At 36.4% G+C, this 16,482-nt stretch overlaps 1 protein-coding gene across 2 annotated transcripts in view; it reads left to right on the plus strand.

The window, feature by feature from the left end:
- SOX30 (SRY-box transcription factor 30) overlaps positions 1-13,602 on the plus strand; it is a 32,969-nt gene extending 19,367 nt beyond the window's left edge. The window contains exon 5 of one of the 2 annotated variants that reach the window (XM_060006829.1): positions 12,563-13,602. In XM_060006829.1, the coding sequence (XP_059862812.1) occupies positions 12,563-12,944 (382 nt within the window). In that variant the 3' untranslated portion in view covers positions 12,945-13,602. The remainder of the gene's footprint in view (positions 1-12,562) is intronic. The other variant, XM_060006830.1, reaches the window with a different exon arrangement.
- The last annotated feature ends 2,880 nt before the right edge of the window (positions 13,603-16,482 follow it).

A 16,482-nucleotide genomic window follows, 5' to 3' on the forward strand; every position in this document is an offset into this window, starting at 1 on the left:
GAACAGAGCCTCAGAACACAGTAATCATTAAGTGTACCAGTGTATCTATAAAAGGAGTATCAGAAGGAGAGAGGAGAGAGAAAGAAGCAGAAAAAAGTACTTGAAGACCTAATAGCTGAAAACTTCCCAGATATGATGAAAAATATTACACATTTAAGAAATTTAATGAATTATGAGTAGTGTAAAAGCCAAGAGATCCACAGCGAGACACATCATAGTAAAATACTGAAATCCAAAGCCAAAGAGAAAATCAAAGTGAGAGAGACAGACAGACAGACAGACACTCATCATGTACAAGGAAACCCCAGTAAAATGAACACCTGACATCCCATGAGAAACAATGGAGGCCAGAATACATATTTAAAGTACTGAAAAAAACCTGTCAACTCACATTTAGTGAAGCCATGTTTCAAAAATGAAGCCAAAGTAAAGAGATTCTCAGATAATCCAAAACTGAGATTGCTAGCACACTTGCATTTTGAGAAATACTAAAGGGAGTTCTTCAGGCTGAAAGTAAGTGATCACTAATGGTAGTTGGAATACAAACAAACAAAATGCCAAAGAGCCCAGTAAAGGTAAAAATGCAATTATAAAAGATAGTATAGGAAATCTAAAAAAGAGTGGATATATGTAATGTATACGTATAACCAATTCACTTTACTGTACAGCAGAAACTAATACAACATTGTAAAGCAACTATACTCCAATAAAAATAAAAAAATAAATAAAAGATAGTATAAAAAAGACAGTATAAATCTTCTTTTGACTGGTTTTAAAAGCAGTTGTATAAAACAATATGCAAATAATTGTTTGGGGGGACCTATAACATATAGAAATGTAATATATTTGATAATAAAAGCATAAGGAAGTAGGTGGAGGCAAAGTTGTTTTAGAGTTAAGGAAATGATGGCAGATGGTAACTTGAATCCACAGGAACAAATGAAGAGAACCAGCAGTAGTGAATAAAAAGGTTAATATAACAAACTTCAAAGTATATACTTGCTCTCCTTTCTCTTCTCAGCTTATTTAATAGGCATAAAATTATATAAATTAATAATCATACCAATAGATTGCTGGTTTGATAACATATAGCTATAATTTATATAACAATAGTAGTACAAAAAGGGGGAAGAAGGAGTAGAGCTATATACAAGCAACATTTCTATATTTTGGGACTTCCCTGGTGGTCCAGTGGGTAAGACTCCACGCTCCCAACGCAGGGGGCCTGGGTTCAATCCCTGGTCAGGGAACTAGATCCCGCATGCATGCCGCAACTAAAGATCTTGCATGCTGCAATGAAGATCCTGTATGCTGCAACTAAGACCCAGTGCAGCCAAAATAAATACATATTTTTTAAAAATTTCTATATTTTACTGGAATTAAGTTAGTAAAAATCTGAAGTTGATTCAGGTAAGGTAAGATTATATGATTAGCCCTAGAGCAACCACTAAGAAAATAACGAAAAAATAGTGGAAAAGTTGTTAAAGGAACTAAAAAGTTATTTAGAAAATATTTACTTCATGCAAAATAAAGCAGTAAAGAAGGAATAGAAGGCCACAAGGAAAATACAAGACACATAGAAAACAAAAAATAAAATGGCAGACATGAATCCAGCTGTTTCAATAATCACATTAACTGTTAATGATTAAACAATCAAAAGGCAGATATTGTATAACTGGATAAAAATCAAGATCTTAACTATATGTTGTCTACAGTAGACACACTTCATAGTCAGACTGTTCCGAAAAATGGTAGGGCCTCATTCCATGAGGCCAGTATTGCTCTGCTACCAAAACCAGAGAAAGACAACGTAAGAAGGAAAAACTGCAGGTCAATATCTCTAATGAATACAGAGACAAAAATCCTCAACAAAATACTAGCAAACTGAATTCAGCAGCATAACAAAAGGATTATACACTGTAACCAACTTGGATTTATTCCAGGAATGTGAGTTGTTTAACATTTGAAAATCGATTAATGTAGTATAGGATAAGGGACAAAAACCACACAATCATCTCAATAAACCCAGAAAAAAAGCATTTGACAAAACTGAGCACTTCTTCATGTTGAACATGAAGTATTCCAGCAAACTAGGAATACAAAGAAACTTCCTCAACTAGTTAAAGGGCATCTAACAAAAAAAACCCTAACTAACATTACACTTAATGGCAAAGACTGGAGATCAGCAAGACCCACTTAAGATCAAGAATAAGACACGGATGTACATTTTTACCACTTCTATTCAACGTTTTATTGGAGGTTTAATCCAGGACAATTAGACATGAAAAGTAAATAAAAGGTATCTAGATTGTAAAGGAAGAAATAAAACTATATTTATATATTGCACAGTCTTATATATAGAAAATCCTGAGGAATCCACAAAAAAAGCTATTATAAGTAACAAATGAATTCAGCAAGTTTTCAGGATATAAGACTAATATATATAAAACAGTTGCATTTCTGTACAGTAGCAGTGAATAAATAGAAAATGAAATTGAGAAAACAATTCCATCTACAATAAAATAGAATTTAAAACCTTAGGAATCAGTTTAACAAAATAAGTGCAAAACTTATATTCTGAAAAGTACAAAACACCACTGAGGTAGAATGTCACTGAGACTTACAGAATAGGGAGCCCCAAGAATCTCTCTCACCACTGAAGCAATAAGTAAGCTGGCAAAACCTGTCAGAATCAGCTGGAGGGGTGTTTAATGAAGAAAGAAGCTGCTAAATTCTGATAAGAGAGCACTGTGGTATTTTTGCCACAGCCATCTCACATTTTCTACTTCAGTGATGGCCAAGGGGATGGTGACCCATGTTCCTGGTGTGACTTGTTGCTATTAGAGGAGGCAGTACAGACCTTGTTCTTAAAGCATTATGGTTGTGCATTTTTGACCTGTCTGGTGACTTCCTGAGGAATTGGCTCAGGGGCTTACCTTAGTTTGACTCTCCCAAGCATTCCCGTAGAGCTGGAGTGGCCTCACAGCTAGTGTTTGTGGAAAATATTTAAAGGTATGTACTGTCCACAGCTGCCTGGGTTAAGGGACAACAGACAGGACAAGCAGCAGACAGACTGAAAAGCCTAGAAGAGACTGGGAAAGGAGATATATGGGGAATAGAGTCTTTGAAAATCTCCCATGTATACTGAGGAATCAGTACACAAGGGCACAAACATATCCAGAGCTAGCATATCCAGAGCTAAACACATGTTCAGCAAACACTGGAGAAGACCCTAAGCTTTCACCTCTGACTGCTTTTTAGGCTCTATGTAAATAGGAAATCAAGGCTGAAGAAGACTTGTAAATAGCTTGACCCAAAACTTCCAAAATTTAAAGAAAGATAGGAATCCAAGACGCTCAATGAACACTAAGTAGGATAAATTCAAAGAGATACATTATAATCAAGCTGTCAAAGCCAAAGAAGGAGAGAATCTTGAAAACAGCAAGAGCGAAGTGACTAATCTTGTACAGGAGATTCTCAATAAGGTCAACAGCTAGTTTCTCATCAGAAACCAGGGAAGTCAAAAGACAGTGGCATAGCATAGTGCTGAAAGAAAAGAAACCATCAACCAAGAATTCTATAACCGACAAAATTACCCTTCAGAAATGAAGGAGGGCTTCCCTGGTGGTGCAGTGGATAAGAATCTGCCTGCCAATGCAGGGGACACGGGTTCGATCCCTGGTCTGGGAAGATCCCACATGCTGCGGAGCAACTAAGCCCATGCACCACAACTACTGAAGCCTGTGTGCCTAGAGCCTGTGCTCTGCAATAAGAGAAGCCACTGCAGTGAGAAGCCCGCGCACCACAAGGAAGAGTAGCCCCCGCTCACTACAACTAGAGAAAGCCTGTGTCCAGCAACAAAGACCCAACACAGCCAAAAATTAAAAAAAAAAAGAAAGAAAGAAAAGAAATGAAGGAGAGGGAATTCCCTGGCAGTCCAGTGGTTAGGACTCGGCACTTTCACTGCTAGGGCTCCAGATATGATATCTGGTTGGGAAACTAAGATCCCACAAGCCACACAGTGTGGCCAAAAAAAAAAAAGTAGAGGAAGTTCATCACCAGTAAACCTACCCTACAAGGAATGCTAAAGGAATGCTAAAGGAAGTATTTCAGAATAAAATGAAAAGGCAGTAGACAGTAACTCAAAGCCAGACAAAGAAATAAAGAACACTGGTAAAAGTTACTAAAATAACAGATAGAAAAGCCAAGTATCTTTTTTCTTTTGTTTTTTTGGCCTCGCCAGAGACATGCAGGATCTTAGTTCCCCCGACCAGGGATCAAAGCCATGCCCCCTATAGTGGAAGCACAGAGTCTTCACCACTAGACCACCAGGGAAGTCCTTCTTTTGTTTTTAAAAGCCAAGTATATTGTATTTTTGGTTAACAACTTTCTTCTGTGTGATTTAAAAAGCAAATGCATAAAACATCTATTATAAAATCTGTTAATAGATATAAAATGTATGACAGTAGCAATACGAAGGAAGGAAGGCACTGTATACAAGCAGAATTTTGATATGCTAATGAAGGTAACAGTATCAATTCAAACGAGATTGGTATAAATTTAAGATGTTAATTATAATCCCCATGGTAACCACTTAAGAAAATAACTTAAAAATATTTGAGGAAATTCCCTGGCAGTGGTGGATAGGACTCCATGCTTCCACTGCACCCCTGCACCCCAGCTCAGGAACTAAGATCCCACATGCCACGTGGTACAGCCAAAAAATAGAAAAAAGGCAGAGTAAGTATTTCCTTATCAGTAATCCCCTTAAATGGATTAAATTAAAAGGTAGATTGGCAGAATGAATTTAAAAAATAATCACACTAAATCTTGTCTCTAAGAGACTCACTTTATTTATTTTAAAAAATAAACATGATATTCACTGAGCAGATTTTTTTTTTTTTTTTTTTGGCTGCACCATGTGGCTTGTGGACATCTTAGTTACCTGACCAGGGATCAAGCCTGTGCCCCCTGCAATGGAAGTGCAGAGCCCTAACCACTGGACCACCAGGGAATTCCCACAAGAGACTCACTTTAGATCCAATGACACAAATAGGCTGAAGTGAAAAAATAAAAACAGATATTCCTTACAAGTAGTAACCAAAAGAGAGCTGAGGTGGCTATAATAGTATTTAACAAAATAGGTTTTATGTCACAATTGTTACAAGAGACAAAGACATTACATATTTTATTTATTTATTGGCCACGCTACGTAACATGTAGGATCTCAGTTCCCTGGCCAGGGATTGAACCCGGGCCACAGCAGTGAAAGCCTGGAATCCTAATCACTAGGCCACCAGGGAACTCCCACATATCTATTTTAAAACGTTAAGAAGGGACTTCCCTGGTGGCACAGTGGTTAAGAATTCGCTTGCCAATGCAGGAGATGGGTTTGATCCCTGGTCTGGGAAGATCCCACATGCCATGGAGCAGCTAAGCCTGTGCGCCACAACTACTGAGCCCAGGCGCTGCAACTACTGAAGCCCACGTGCTCTAGGGCCCATGTGCCACAACTACTGAGCCTGCATGCTGCAACTACTGAAACCTGTGCACCTAGAGCCCATGTGCCGCAACTACTGAGCCCACATCCTGCAACTACTGAAGCCCGCGTGCCTAGAGCCCATGCTCTGCAGCAAGGGAAGCCACCACAACGAGAAGCCCGCGCACCACAATGAAGAGTAGCCCCCACTTGCTGCAACTAGAGAAAGCTTGCGCGCAGCAACGAGGACCTAACGCAGCCAAAAATAATAATAAAATGTTAAGAAGGTATAGCAATTATAATCACATACATATATAACAACAGTACCCCAAAATATATGAAGCAAAAATTGACAGAATTGAAAGGAGAAATACTCAGTTATGCAATAATTGTTGAAGACTTCACTACTTAATTTTATTTATTTTTTATTTAGATATAATTGACATATAACATTATATTAGTCTCAGTATACAACATAATTCTTTTCTTGTGATGAGAACTTTTAAGATTTAATCTCTTAGAAACTTTCAAAAAAACAATACAGTATTATTAACTATAGTCACTATGCTGTACATTACATCCTGAGGACTTACTTATTTTATAAATAAGAAGTTTGTATATTTTGACCACTTTTATCCATTTTTCTCACCTCTCACTCCCAATCTCTGGCAACCACAAACTGTTCTCTGTATCTATGATTTGGTTTTCTTTGTTTTTTGTTTGTTTGTTTTTAGACTCCTCATGTAAGTGAACCCATATGGTATTTGTCTTTCTCTGACTTATTTCACTTAGCATAATGTCCTCAAGGTCCATCCATGTTGTTGCAAATGGTAGCAATGATATCATTGTGGTTTTAATGTGTATTTCCCTGATAATTGTGAGCACCTTTTTTTTTTGGCTGCATTGGGTCTTCATTGCTGCGCATGGCCTTTCTCTAGTTGTGACGAGCAGGTGCTACTCTTCATTGAGGTGTGTGGGCTTCTCATTGTGGTGGCTTCTCTTGTTGTGGAGCACAGGTTCTAGGTACACAGGCTTCAGTAGTTGCAGCACGCAGGCTCAGTTGTTGTGGCACATGGGCTCTAGGGTGCGTGGGCTTCAGTAGTCGTAGTGCGCAGGCTCAGTAGTTGTGGCTCGCGGGGTCTAGACCGCAGGCTCAGTAGTGGTGAGTGGTACACAGGCTTAGTTGCTCCACGGCATGTGTGATCTTCCCAGGCCAGGGGTTGAACCCATGTCCCCTGCATTGGTAGGTGAATTCTTAATCACTGTACCACCAGGGAAGTTCTTGAGCACCTTTTCATGTACCTGTTGGCCATCTGTATGTCGTCTTTGGGAAGAAAATGTCTGTTTAGCTCCTCTGCCCATTTTTAAATCAGATTTTTTTTTTTTTTGCTATTGAGTTATATGAATTCTTTATATATTTTGTATATTAATTGTTTATCAGATGTATGATTTGCAAATATTTTCTCCCATTCGGTAGGTTGCCTTTTCATTTTGTTGATGGTTTCCTTTACAGTACAGAAGCTTTTCAGTTTGATGTAGTCCCACTTGTTTATTTTTGCTTTTGTTGCCTTTGCTTTTGGTGTCAAATAAAAAAAAAAAAAACCAAGAAAAAGAACTTGCCAATTCAGTTGTCAAGGAGCTTATTGCCTATGTTTTCTTCTAGGAGTTTTAAAGCTCTGGGTCTTACGTTTAAGTCTTTAATCCATTTTGACTTGATTTTTGTATATGATGTAAGATGGGGTCCAGTTTCATTCTTTTGCATGTGGCTGTCCAGTTTTTCCAACACCATTTATTGAAGCTACTATCTTCTCCCAATTGTCTATTTTTGTTAATTAATAGCCATGAATTAATTAGCCACATATGCATGGGCTTTTTTATAGCTCTGTTTTCTGTTCCATTGATCTATGTGTCTGTTTTTATGCCAATACCATACTGTTTTGGTTACTATAGTTTTGTAATATAGTTTGAAATCAGAGAGTAAAATGCCTCCAGCTTTGTTCTTCTTTCTCAAGATTGCTATGACTATTCACTGTCTTTCATATTTCCGGAAAGCATTTGGGATTGTTTGTTCTATTTCTGTGAAAAATGCCATTGGATTTTGATAGGTATTTCACTGAATCTGTAGATAGCTTTGGGTAGTACGGATATCTTAACAATATTATTTCTTCCAATCCATGAGCACAGAATATCTTTCCATTTATTTGTGTTTTCTTCAATTTTTTTCATCAGTGTCTTATAGTTTCCAGTGTACAGGTCTTTCACATCCTTGGTTAAATTTATTCCTAGGTATTTTATTCTTTTTGGTGCAATTGTAAATAGAATTGTTTTTCTTAATTTCTTTTTCTGACAGGTTGCTATTAGTGTATAGAAATGCAACTGATTTTTGCATATTGAATTTGTATCCTGCAACTTTACTGAGTTCACTGACTAATTCTAACAGTTTTTTTGGTTGAGTTTTTAGGTTTTCCTAGATATATTATTATGTCATTTGCAAATAGAGACCGTTTTACTTCTTTCTTTCCAATTTGGATGCCTTGTATTTCTTTTACTTGCCTAATTGCTGTGGCTAGGGCTCCCAGTACTATGTTGAATAAGTGGCAAGAGTGGGCATCCTTGTTCTGTTCTTTATCTTAGAGGAAAACCTTTAAACTTTTTACCATTGAGTATGATATTAGCTGTGGATACTTTAAATAATGAATGGAAGACCATCCATCCAAAAATGATGAAGATCAAAAATGAAATAGAAGACTGTATGATACTTTAAACCAACTAGATCTAACAGAAATACATGATCTCCACCCAACAACAGGATATAGATTCTTCTCAAGTGAAAATGTATATTCTGTAGGATAGACCATATGTTAGATCACAAAATGAGTCTCAGAAATTTTGAAAAGATTGGAACCATACAAAGTTTCTTCTCTAACCATGATGGAATGAAACTAGTCATCAATAACAGAAAGAAAAACTGGAAAGTTCACACATATTGGAAATTAAACAACACACTCTTAACCAATGGGTCAAATAATACATCACAAGGAAAACTAGAAAATACTTGGAGAGGAATGAAAGTGAAAACACAACATACCCAAACTTAGGGAATTATATAGCGAAAGCAGTGCTGGAGGAATTCATAGCTGCCCTAGCCTACATTTAAAAAGAAAGATGTCAAATTACAACCTAACTTTATACCTTAAGGAACTAGAAAAAGAAGAGCAAATAAAACCCAAAGCTAGCATAAGGAAGGAAATAATAAAGATTAGAATAGAGATAAATGAAATAAAAAATAGAAAAACAATAGAGAGTTTAATGAAATAGAGAAAAAAAGGTCAACAAAAGTTGGCTTTTTGAAAAGATCAACAAAATTGACAAACTTTTATAGCTAAGCTAAGAAAAAAAAGAGAGAAGACATAAATTACTAAAATCAGATATGAAACTGGGTACATTACTCTGACCTCATAGAAAAATGATTATAGGATAATAATAAATAATTGTACACCAACAAGTTAGATAACCTAGATGAAATGCACAAATACTTGAATTACCAATACTGCCTCAAGAAGAAATAGGAAATCTGAATAAGTATATATCAAGAGATTGAATCAGTAATTAAAAACCTCCCAACAAAGTAAAGCCCTGGACTAGATAGCTTCACTGGTGAATTCTACCAAACTTTTAAAGAAGAATTAACACTAATCCTTCTCACAGTCTTCCAAAATATATAAGAGGGAATGATTCTAAAGCCAGCATTACTCTGTTACCAAAGCTAGAAAAAGATATCACAAGAAAGAAAATTACAGAATCAACAAAATACTAGCAAACTGAATCGAGCAGCATATTAAAAGGATTATACACCAAGACCAAGTGGGATTTTCCCCAGGAATTGTAAGTGTGGTTCAACATCAGGAAATCAATCAGGGTAATACATTTCATTAAAAGAATGAAGGAACAAAACCACGTGATCATTTCAATTGATGCCGAAAAAGCATTTGATAAAATCCAACACCTTTTCATGAAAGAAATCAATTCCTGATTTCAAAACTTAGCAAACTAGGAGTAGAAGGGAACTTCTTCTACATGATAAAAGGCATTTATCAAAAACCGACAGTTAACATCATACTCAATGGCAAAGGACCAAAAGCTTTCCCCCTAAGACTGGGAACAAGACAAGGATGTCTGCTTTCACCACTGCTGTTCAACATTGTACTAGAAGTTCCAGCCAGAGCAATTAGGCAAGAAAAAAAGACATCTAAAATGGAAAAGAAGTAGAATTACCTCTTTTCACACATGATACTATATATGGAAAATCCTATATATAGAAAATCCTAAAGAATCCACAAAAATTTATTAGAGTGAATGAATGAATGCAGCAAAGTTGAAGGGTATAAGATCAATATACAAAATTCACTTGTATTTCTGTACACAAGCAATAAGCACTCAAAAAAGGAAATTGAGAATACAATTCTTTTTACAATAGCATCAAAAAGAGTAAAATACTTAGGAATAAATCTAACCAAGGAGATGCAAAACTTGTAAACTGAAAACTATAAAACATTGCTGAAATAAATTAAAGAAGGCTGAAATAAATGGAAAGGTATTCGTGTATATGCATTGGCAGACTTATTATTAAGATGGCAATACTTCCCAAAGGGATTTACAAAATCAATATAATCCTTTTCAAAATCCCAGCAGCTTTTTTGCAGAAATGGAAAAGCTGATCCTAAAATTTACATAGAATTTTAAGTGACCTGGAATAGTTAAAACAATTTTGAAAAAGGTAAACAAAGTTGGAGCACTCACAATTCGTGACCTCAAACTTACTACAAAGCTACTTTGTATCAAAAAACATGGTATCAAGAGAAAGAGGAGACAAGCCACAGACTAGGAGAAAATATTTTTAAAAGATGTATCTGATAAAGGACTGTTACCCAAATATACAAAGAACTCTGAAAATTCAGTAATAAGAAAATGAACAACCCGGTTAAAAATGGACAAAAGACCTGATCAGATACCTCACCAGAGAACATATACAGATGACAATTAAGCATATGAAAAGATTCTCCATATCATATATCATTAGGGAATTGCAACTTTAAACAACATTGCAACATCACTACACACCCATCAGGATTGCTTTTCCCACTACACCATGATGCTTCTGTAGGTATTCATTTTCATCCATGTAACCTTTTAGGATTACTCTTTTTTTTTTTTCCCCAATAAATTTATTTATTTATTTTTGGCTGTGTTGGGTCTTTGTTGCTACATGCGGGCTTTCTCTAGTTGTGGCAAGCAGGGGCTACTCTTCGATGTGGTGCGCGGGCTTCTCATAGGGGTGACTTCTCTTGTTGTGGAGCACTGGCTCTAGGCACATGGGCTTCAGTAGTTGTGGCATGCCGGGTCAGTAGTTGTGGCTCGTAGGCTCTAGAGTGCAGGTTCAGTAGTTGTGGCACACGGGCTTATTTGCTCCACGGCATGTGAGATCTTCCCAGACCAGGGCTTGAACCTATGTCTCCTGTATTGGCAGGCAGATTCTTAACCACTATGCCACCCGGGAAGTCCAGGATTACTCTTATCTTTACTGATCTTTTTGTTCTCCAGATATAACACTAACTTGTTTTTACCACACCAATATAGCCGTGTGATGTTTGCATTATAGCACACTTTAGCACATATCAAGTATATACTACCTGGATTTTAGATTTTTTTTAAATTAAATTCTCCACCAAACCTTGTGTAATATCTTGCCTATATTGAGTCCTAAAAGAACAGTTAGTAGGTGAATTGTTCCTAGCTGAAGAGAAGAAGGCTTTGTGAAGGAAGCAGATTTGAGCACACCCTTGAAGTATTTGTGGAATCCAATGGATGAAGAGATCTAAAGGTGGAAGAGCTACCAAGCAAAGTCATAGTAGCTGCAAGTACAATGCATTCAGGATGTATGTATTAAAGTAAAAATGCCTGAATAAGGATGTGGCAGTAGGAGTGGAAACCTGAAACGTTTCAGAAACTAGGTCTCATATTTGTGATATTGAACACGGGCAAGGTCCCTAGCACTTGGAGATTTGGGGGTAGGACACCAACCACTGAAGAAACCCTATATTTACAAAGAATTTGAGATGATAGTCTATTATGTCAATCATACTTATATTTTTAAAGGGAAGGAAACAAAGTTGACCTTTTAAAAAAAATGTGGGAGCATGAAATGAAACACCCAACTTGTCTTGGGTTTTGCTAATGAGCATGGTTATTATGCTTATATTATCTGTCACTAGATGGAGTCCATGAGTCCAGGCAACTTTTGGTTGGACTTTTCTACATAACTCTTCCAATGATTCCTGTTCTGTGCCTTTGAAAAGTGGAGTAATACTGTTTTAAAAAAATTGACAAATGGGTTTGAATGGCAGAATTTTTAGATTTGCCTTACAAGAAAAACCATTAGTTTATAAAACAGCAAAGTGATCTTTTCAATTCTTCACATTCCCACACTCCAAATTTTTTTTTGGAAAAGATCTCTAAAAACCACAGTTTAATATCAGTTCTAAATCTTTCTGGTATCGAGTGTTTTAATATAATTAATTATTGAAAGTGAGTTTAAAAATTAAGTTGTTATCCTCTGTTCGAGTGCCCTCCCCCATCCCCAAGAGCTCTTGATTTCAACCCAGTTACACATTTCCCCCCACCTCCTGTAAATTTTGCTTCAAATACTAGTAAGAACAATTGTTACACTGCTTACTAAGTGTCAATATTTAGCACAGCACAGCAGGTGTCTGCATTTCTAAAACCTTACATGGCATGAGGCATCATGAGAGAAAGGCCCAGATAAGTAATTTTTCTTTATTAAGGCTGCCAAAGGTAAGAAACCTGAGGCTGATAATAGGTAATAGTTATAAGCTTACTTTGCTTTATGTTGTTTACTTTGTTTTATGTTGGGACTAGGCAACATGTGGATGAGTACATGAAGTAGTTGCAGAAAGTTATCTTAGGAGCTCTCTAGGCCCCAGTTAAACTTGCTCAGTTAGTCTGTATACAAGGCAACATGTGGATAAGTTATGATCGAATTCCTTTTTTGTCTTTCTGATACAGCACGTGCCCTTATAGTCGGCCTCCTTTTGGCTATGGAAATTTTCCAAGTGCAGTGCCAGAATGCCTTGGTTATTATGAAGACAGATGCCAGAACCATGAGGCTATGTTTTCAGCTTTAAATAGAGACTATCCTTATGGAGACTACCCAGATGAACGTGCTCACAGCGAAGATTTTTGGAGTTGTGAGAGCATGGATGGGACCTCTTACTGTAACAGTCATAGCCACAGTGGGGAAGAATACTTAAATCTCGTGCCTCAGCTGGACACTGGAGCCTTGGAAAGTGTCTTCACAGCCCCGACATCAACTCCCTCTAACATCCAGCAAGTCAATGTCACTGACAGTGATGATGAGGAAGAAGAAAAAGTGCTCAAGAATTTATAATTATAAAACAAATATGTCCAGAAAATAAATATTTCTTAAAATATATTCTGGGTCACTTGATGTGAAAAAAAGAGCCTAGAATACTTTGCTGAGAGTTTTCAACTGTGATCTGAGGAGTCAAAACCAAATGCAATTTATGCCTTCATAAACTTTTGATTAGTGAAACTGGAATCCTGATGTTTCATCGTAGGAATATTTAAGATATGAAGTAGTTTATTTTTATGGCTGAAATTTGCATCAGCGTATATTATCATCACTTTATCTTGGAACGTGCAAAACACTGAATCCTCACAATTATATGTGAGGGGAAAGGGGGTGTATAATCTGGCATGACAAGTGTGATTTGTATTTTATCTCAGGATACATTTATTTTTCTTTATATGATGTTTTGTTTGGTGTTTATGTAATACTTATGGATGTTTCACTTTTTATGTAACATTTTGAAAATATTTTGATAACTTTTAGTAGTAAATTGGGACTCAGTTACTAAATTTAATTTACACTAATAACCAATTATAAGTTGCAAGTATGTTTTAATGGAACCTGAGTAATTCCTTCAGTTAAATTAGTCATTTCTGTTCCTAAACATTTTCATCATCTTTTTTGGATATCTTTTTACATTTGGTATGCATTGTTCTACTTTTTTTATAATTAAATAAACATAGAGAAAATTGTTCTTGTTGGATGTTTTCTGTTTGGGAGACAGAAATAAGCAAAATGAGTATTGCTCAAATGAGAATGGGTTCCATACCACATGCGATATTCATTTTAACTTAATAGTCTCTAGAATTGTACAGATCCTATTAGCTTCCTTGAAACTGTATCAACAAAGATGGTGTACACATATTATGATGCCATTTCCAAACTCTTTACAGATGTGTACCTATGACTTAAACACTCCCTAAATGGAAGAACTCTTCCAGATTTGGTTCAAGCAGCTGTCTTTAAAACCATGGAGTTCATTTAAGAGCACATGGAATTTGTTTAATTCATAATGAGCAAAAAAATCCTATTTGCGATGTGGCCTCTGGGTAAATGCCCACTTATGGATGGAGAGAACCATATTAGAACAGGATCAGAACCACCAGAATTGGGATCAGGGTAAAAGAGATCTACAAGACACAAAGTGAATTGATGATCAGAAATCACCACAAACCAATACACTTTTCTCTCAATGATCTGTATAATTTATGCAAATTGAGATCTTTTACTTAAAACTGCTTGGAAATTATGTATGGAAACCTATACTAAGCTTCCAACTTCTTCCTTTACTAAACCTGTTCCTTAAGCAAAGGCTGTTACTGTATGATACATTTCATCAACCATATACTTAATTGTATGTAACATTTCCTCTTCCCAATAAAATTTTTATTTTCACATTTTATATTTATTATTACTCTGTGCAATATCATCTGCATGTGGTTAAAGACCAAAACTTGAATTTCTTGGTAGAGAATAAACATGTAACTTCACATTGGAGCTACAGCACATTTGATGTCTACACCATGACAGATGTCTACACCGTTGTATGTGACAGTTTGAGCCATTTTATCCCATTTCATTTTAATCGCACCTTAGTGACTGAACTGGGTTTTGATCACAGACCTTATTTTTTTTTTTACTGAATTATAGCTCATTTACAATTTATATTAGTTTCAGGTGTAAACAGTGATTCAATGTTTTTATAGATTATACTCCATTTAAAGTTATTATGAAATACTGGCTATATTCCCTGTGCTGTACACTATATCCTCGTAGCTTGTTTTATACATAGTAGTTTGTACCTCTTAATCCCCTATCCCTATCTTGCCCCTCTCCCATTCCCTCTACTCACTGGTAATCACTAGTTTGTTCTTTATCCTGTGAGTCTGTTTCTGTTTTGCTATAGTTGTTTGTTTTATTTTTTAGATTCCTCATATAAGTGAAAACATACAGTATTTGTCTTTCTCTGTCTGACTTATTTCATTAAGCATAATAGGGAATTTCCTGGCGGTTCAGTGGTTAGGACTCTGTGCTTCCACTGCAGGGGACATGGGTCCCTCATGGTCGGGGAACTAAGATCCTGTGCTGTGTGATGCTGTGTGATGTGGCCAAAAAAAAAAGGCATAATACCCTCCAGCTCCATCCATGTTGTTGCAAATGGCAAAATTTCATTCTTTTTATGGCTGAGTAATATTCCATTGTGTGTGTGTGTGTGTGTGTGTGTGTGTGTGTGTGTGTGTGTGTGTCTTTGTCCATTCATCTATTGATGGACACTTAGTTTGCTTCCACATCTTTTATTTCCCAAAATTATTTGACCGAATATTGTCAGAATATCTAAAAGGCTTGGGTTCCAACTAACACCTTTAGAGAAAGACTGCTCTTGACTTTCTAAATTTGATAATTCAGCTACTTGAAAGTTGGGACTAAATCTATTTTCAGTCTATTTGCAGTGAAAAGAATAATGCTGCTGTGAACATTGGGGTGTGTATATCTTTTCGAATTAATGTTTTCCTTTTCTTTGGATATATACCCAGGAGTGGAATTGCTGGATCATATGATGGCTCTACTTTTAGTTTTTTGAGGAACCTTCATGCTGTTTTCCGTAGTGGCTTCACCAGTTTACATTTCTAAAAACAGTGTACTAGGGTTCCCTTTTCTCCACGTCTGTGCCAACATTTGTTATTTGTAGACTTTTTGGTTATAGCCATTCTGAGAGGTGTGAGGCAATATCTCCAACGGACCTTGTTCTTATAGACAAATTCACTGGGGGAATCCCTTTGTAAGGCAGTGGAATAATATAGAGGATAGTTCAGTGTGTCCTAACTAACTGTCTTCAGGCTAGTCCTTCCCCAATCTTCATTTTAATGGCTGTTGAGTCAGGGCTACTCTTTTAATCTTCTTCCTTCTCTCCCTTAATGCTGGGGTCAGAAGTCAGTTTAGATTGTTTACAGATCCACAATATAATTTGGGCTGGGAAATATGGGTCTCTCTTAGGTGAAACAATATCCAATAGCAGTTAAGCATGCCTAGCTGCAAATGCCCATATCTGCTCATTTATAGCTCTTCAAACCACTGTTAGCTCTGAGTAGAGACCTATAGACTAAACAAAACCCTGCCCTATTGGAATGAATTCATTTGCCTCTCCAAGTCATCAAAGTGAAATTCTCTAAGCTTGAAACCACAAGCACTTTCTAATAGGTTTCAAGGCCTTATTTGTTCTTATTGTAAATTGGAGGTAACCATATTTGTGATAAGAATAACTTCCTTTCAAAGTGTGTTGAATGTCACTCAGACTGTTCTGTGCTTTGGACAAATCTGCCCTTCTTATTTGCAAATAAAAATTCTTTTCACTGCAAATAGACTGAAAATAGATTTAGTCCCAACTTCAAGTAGTTGAATCATCAAATTTAGAAAGTCAACAGCAGTCTTTTTCTAAGGGTGTTAGTTGGAACCCGAGCCTTTTAGATATTCTGACAATATTTGGTCAAATAATTTTGGGAAATATATGCTGTGTTCCCACCTTGGAGAGTGCCAATGCCTATTGTCTTTACAAAGC

This window comes from Delphinus delphis, chromosome 3 (assembly GCF_949987515.2).
Source record: "Delphinus delphis chromosome 3, mDelDel1.2, whole genome shotgun sequence".
NCBI classification, from domain to species: Eukaryota; Metazoa; Chordata; class Mammalia; order Artiodactyla; family Delphinidae; genus Delphinus; species Delphinus delphis.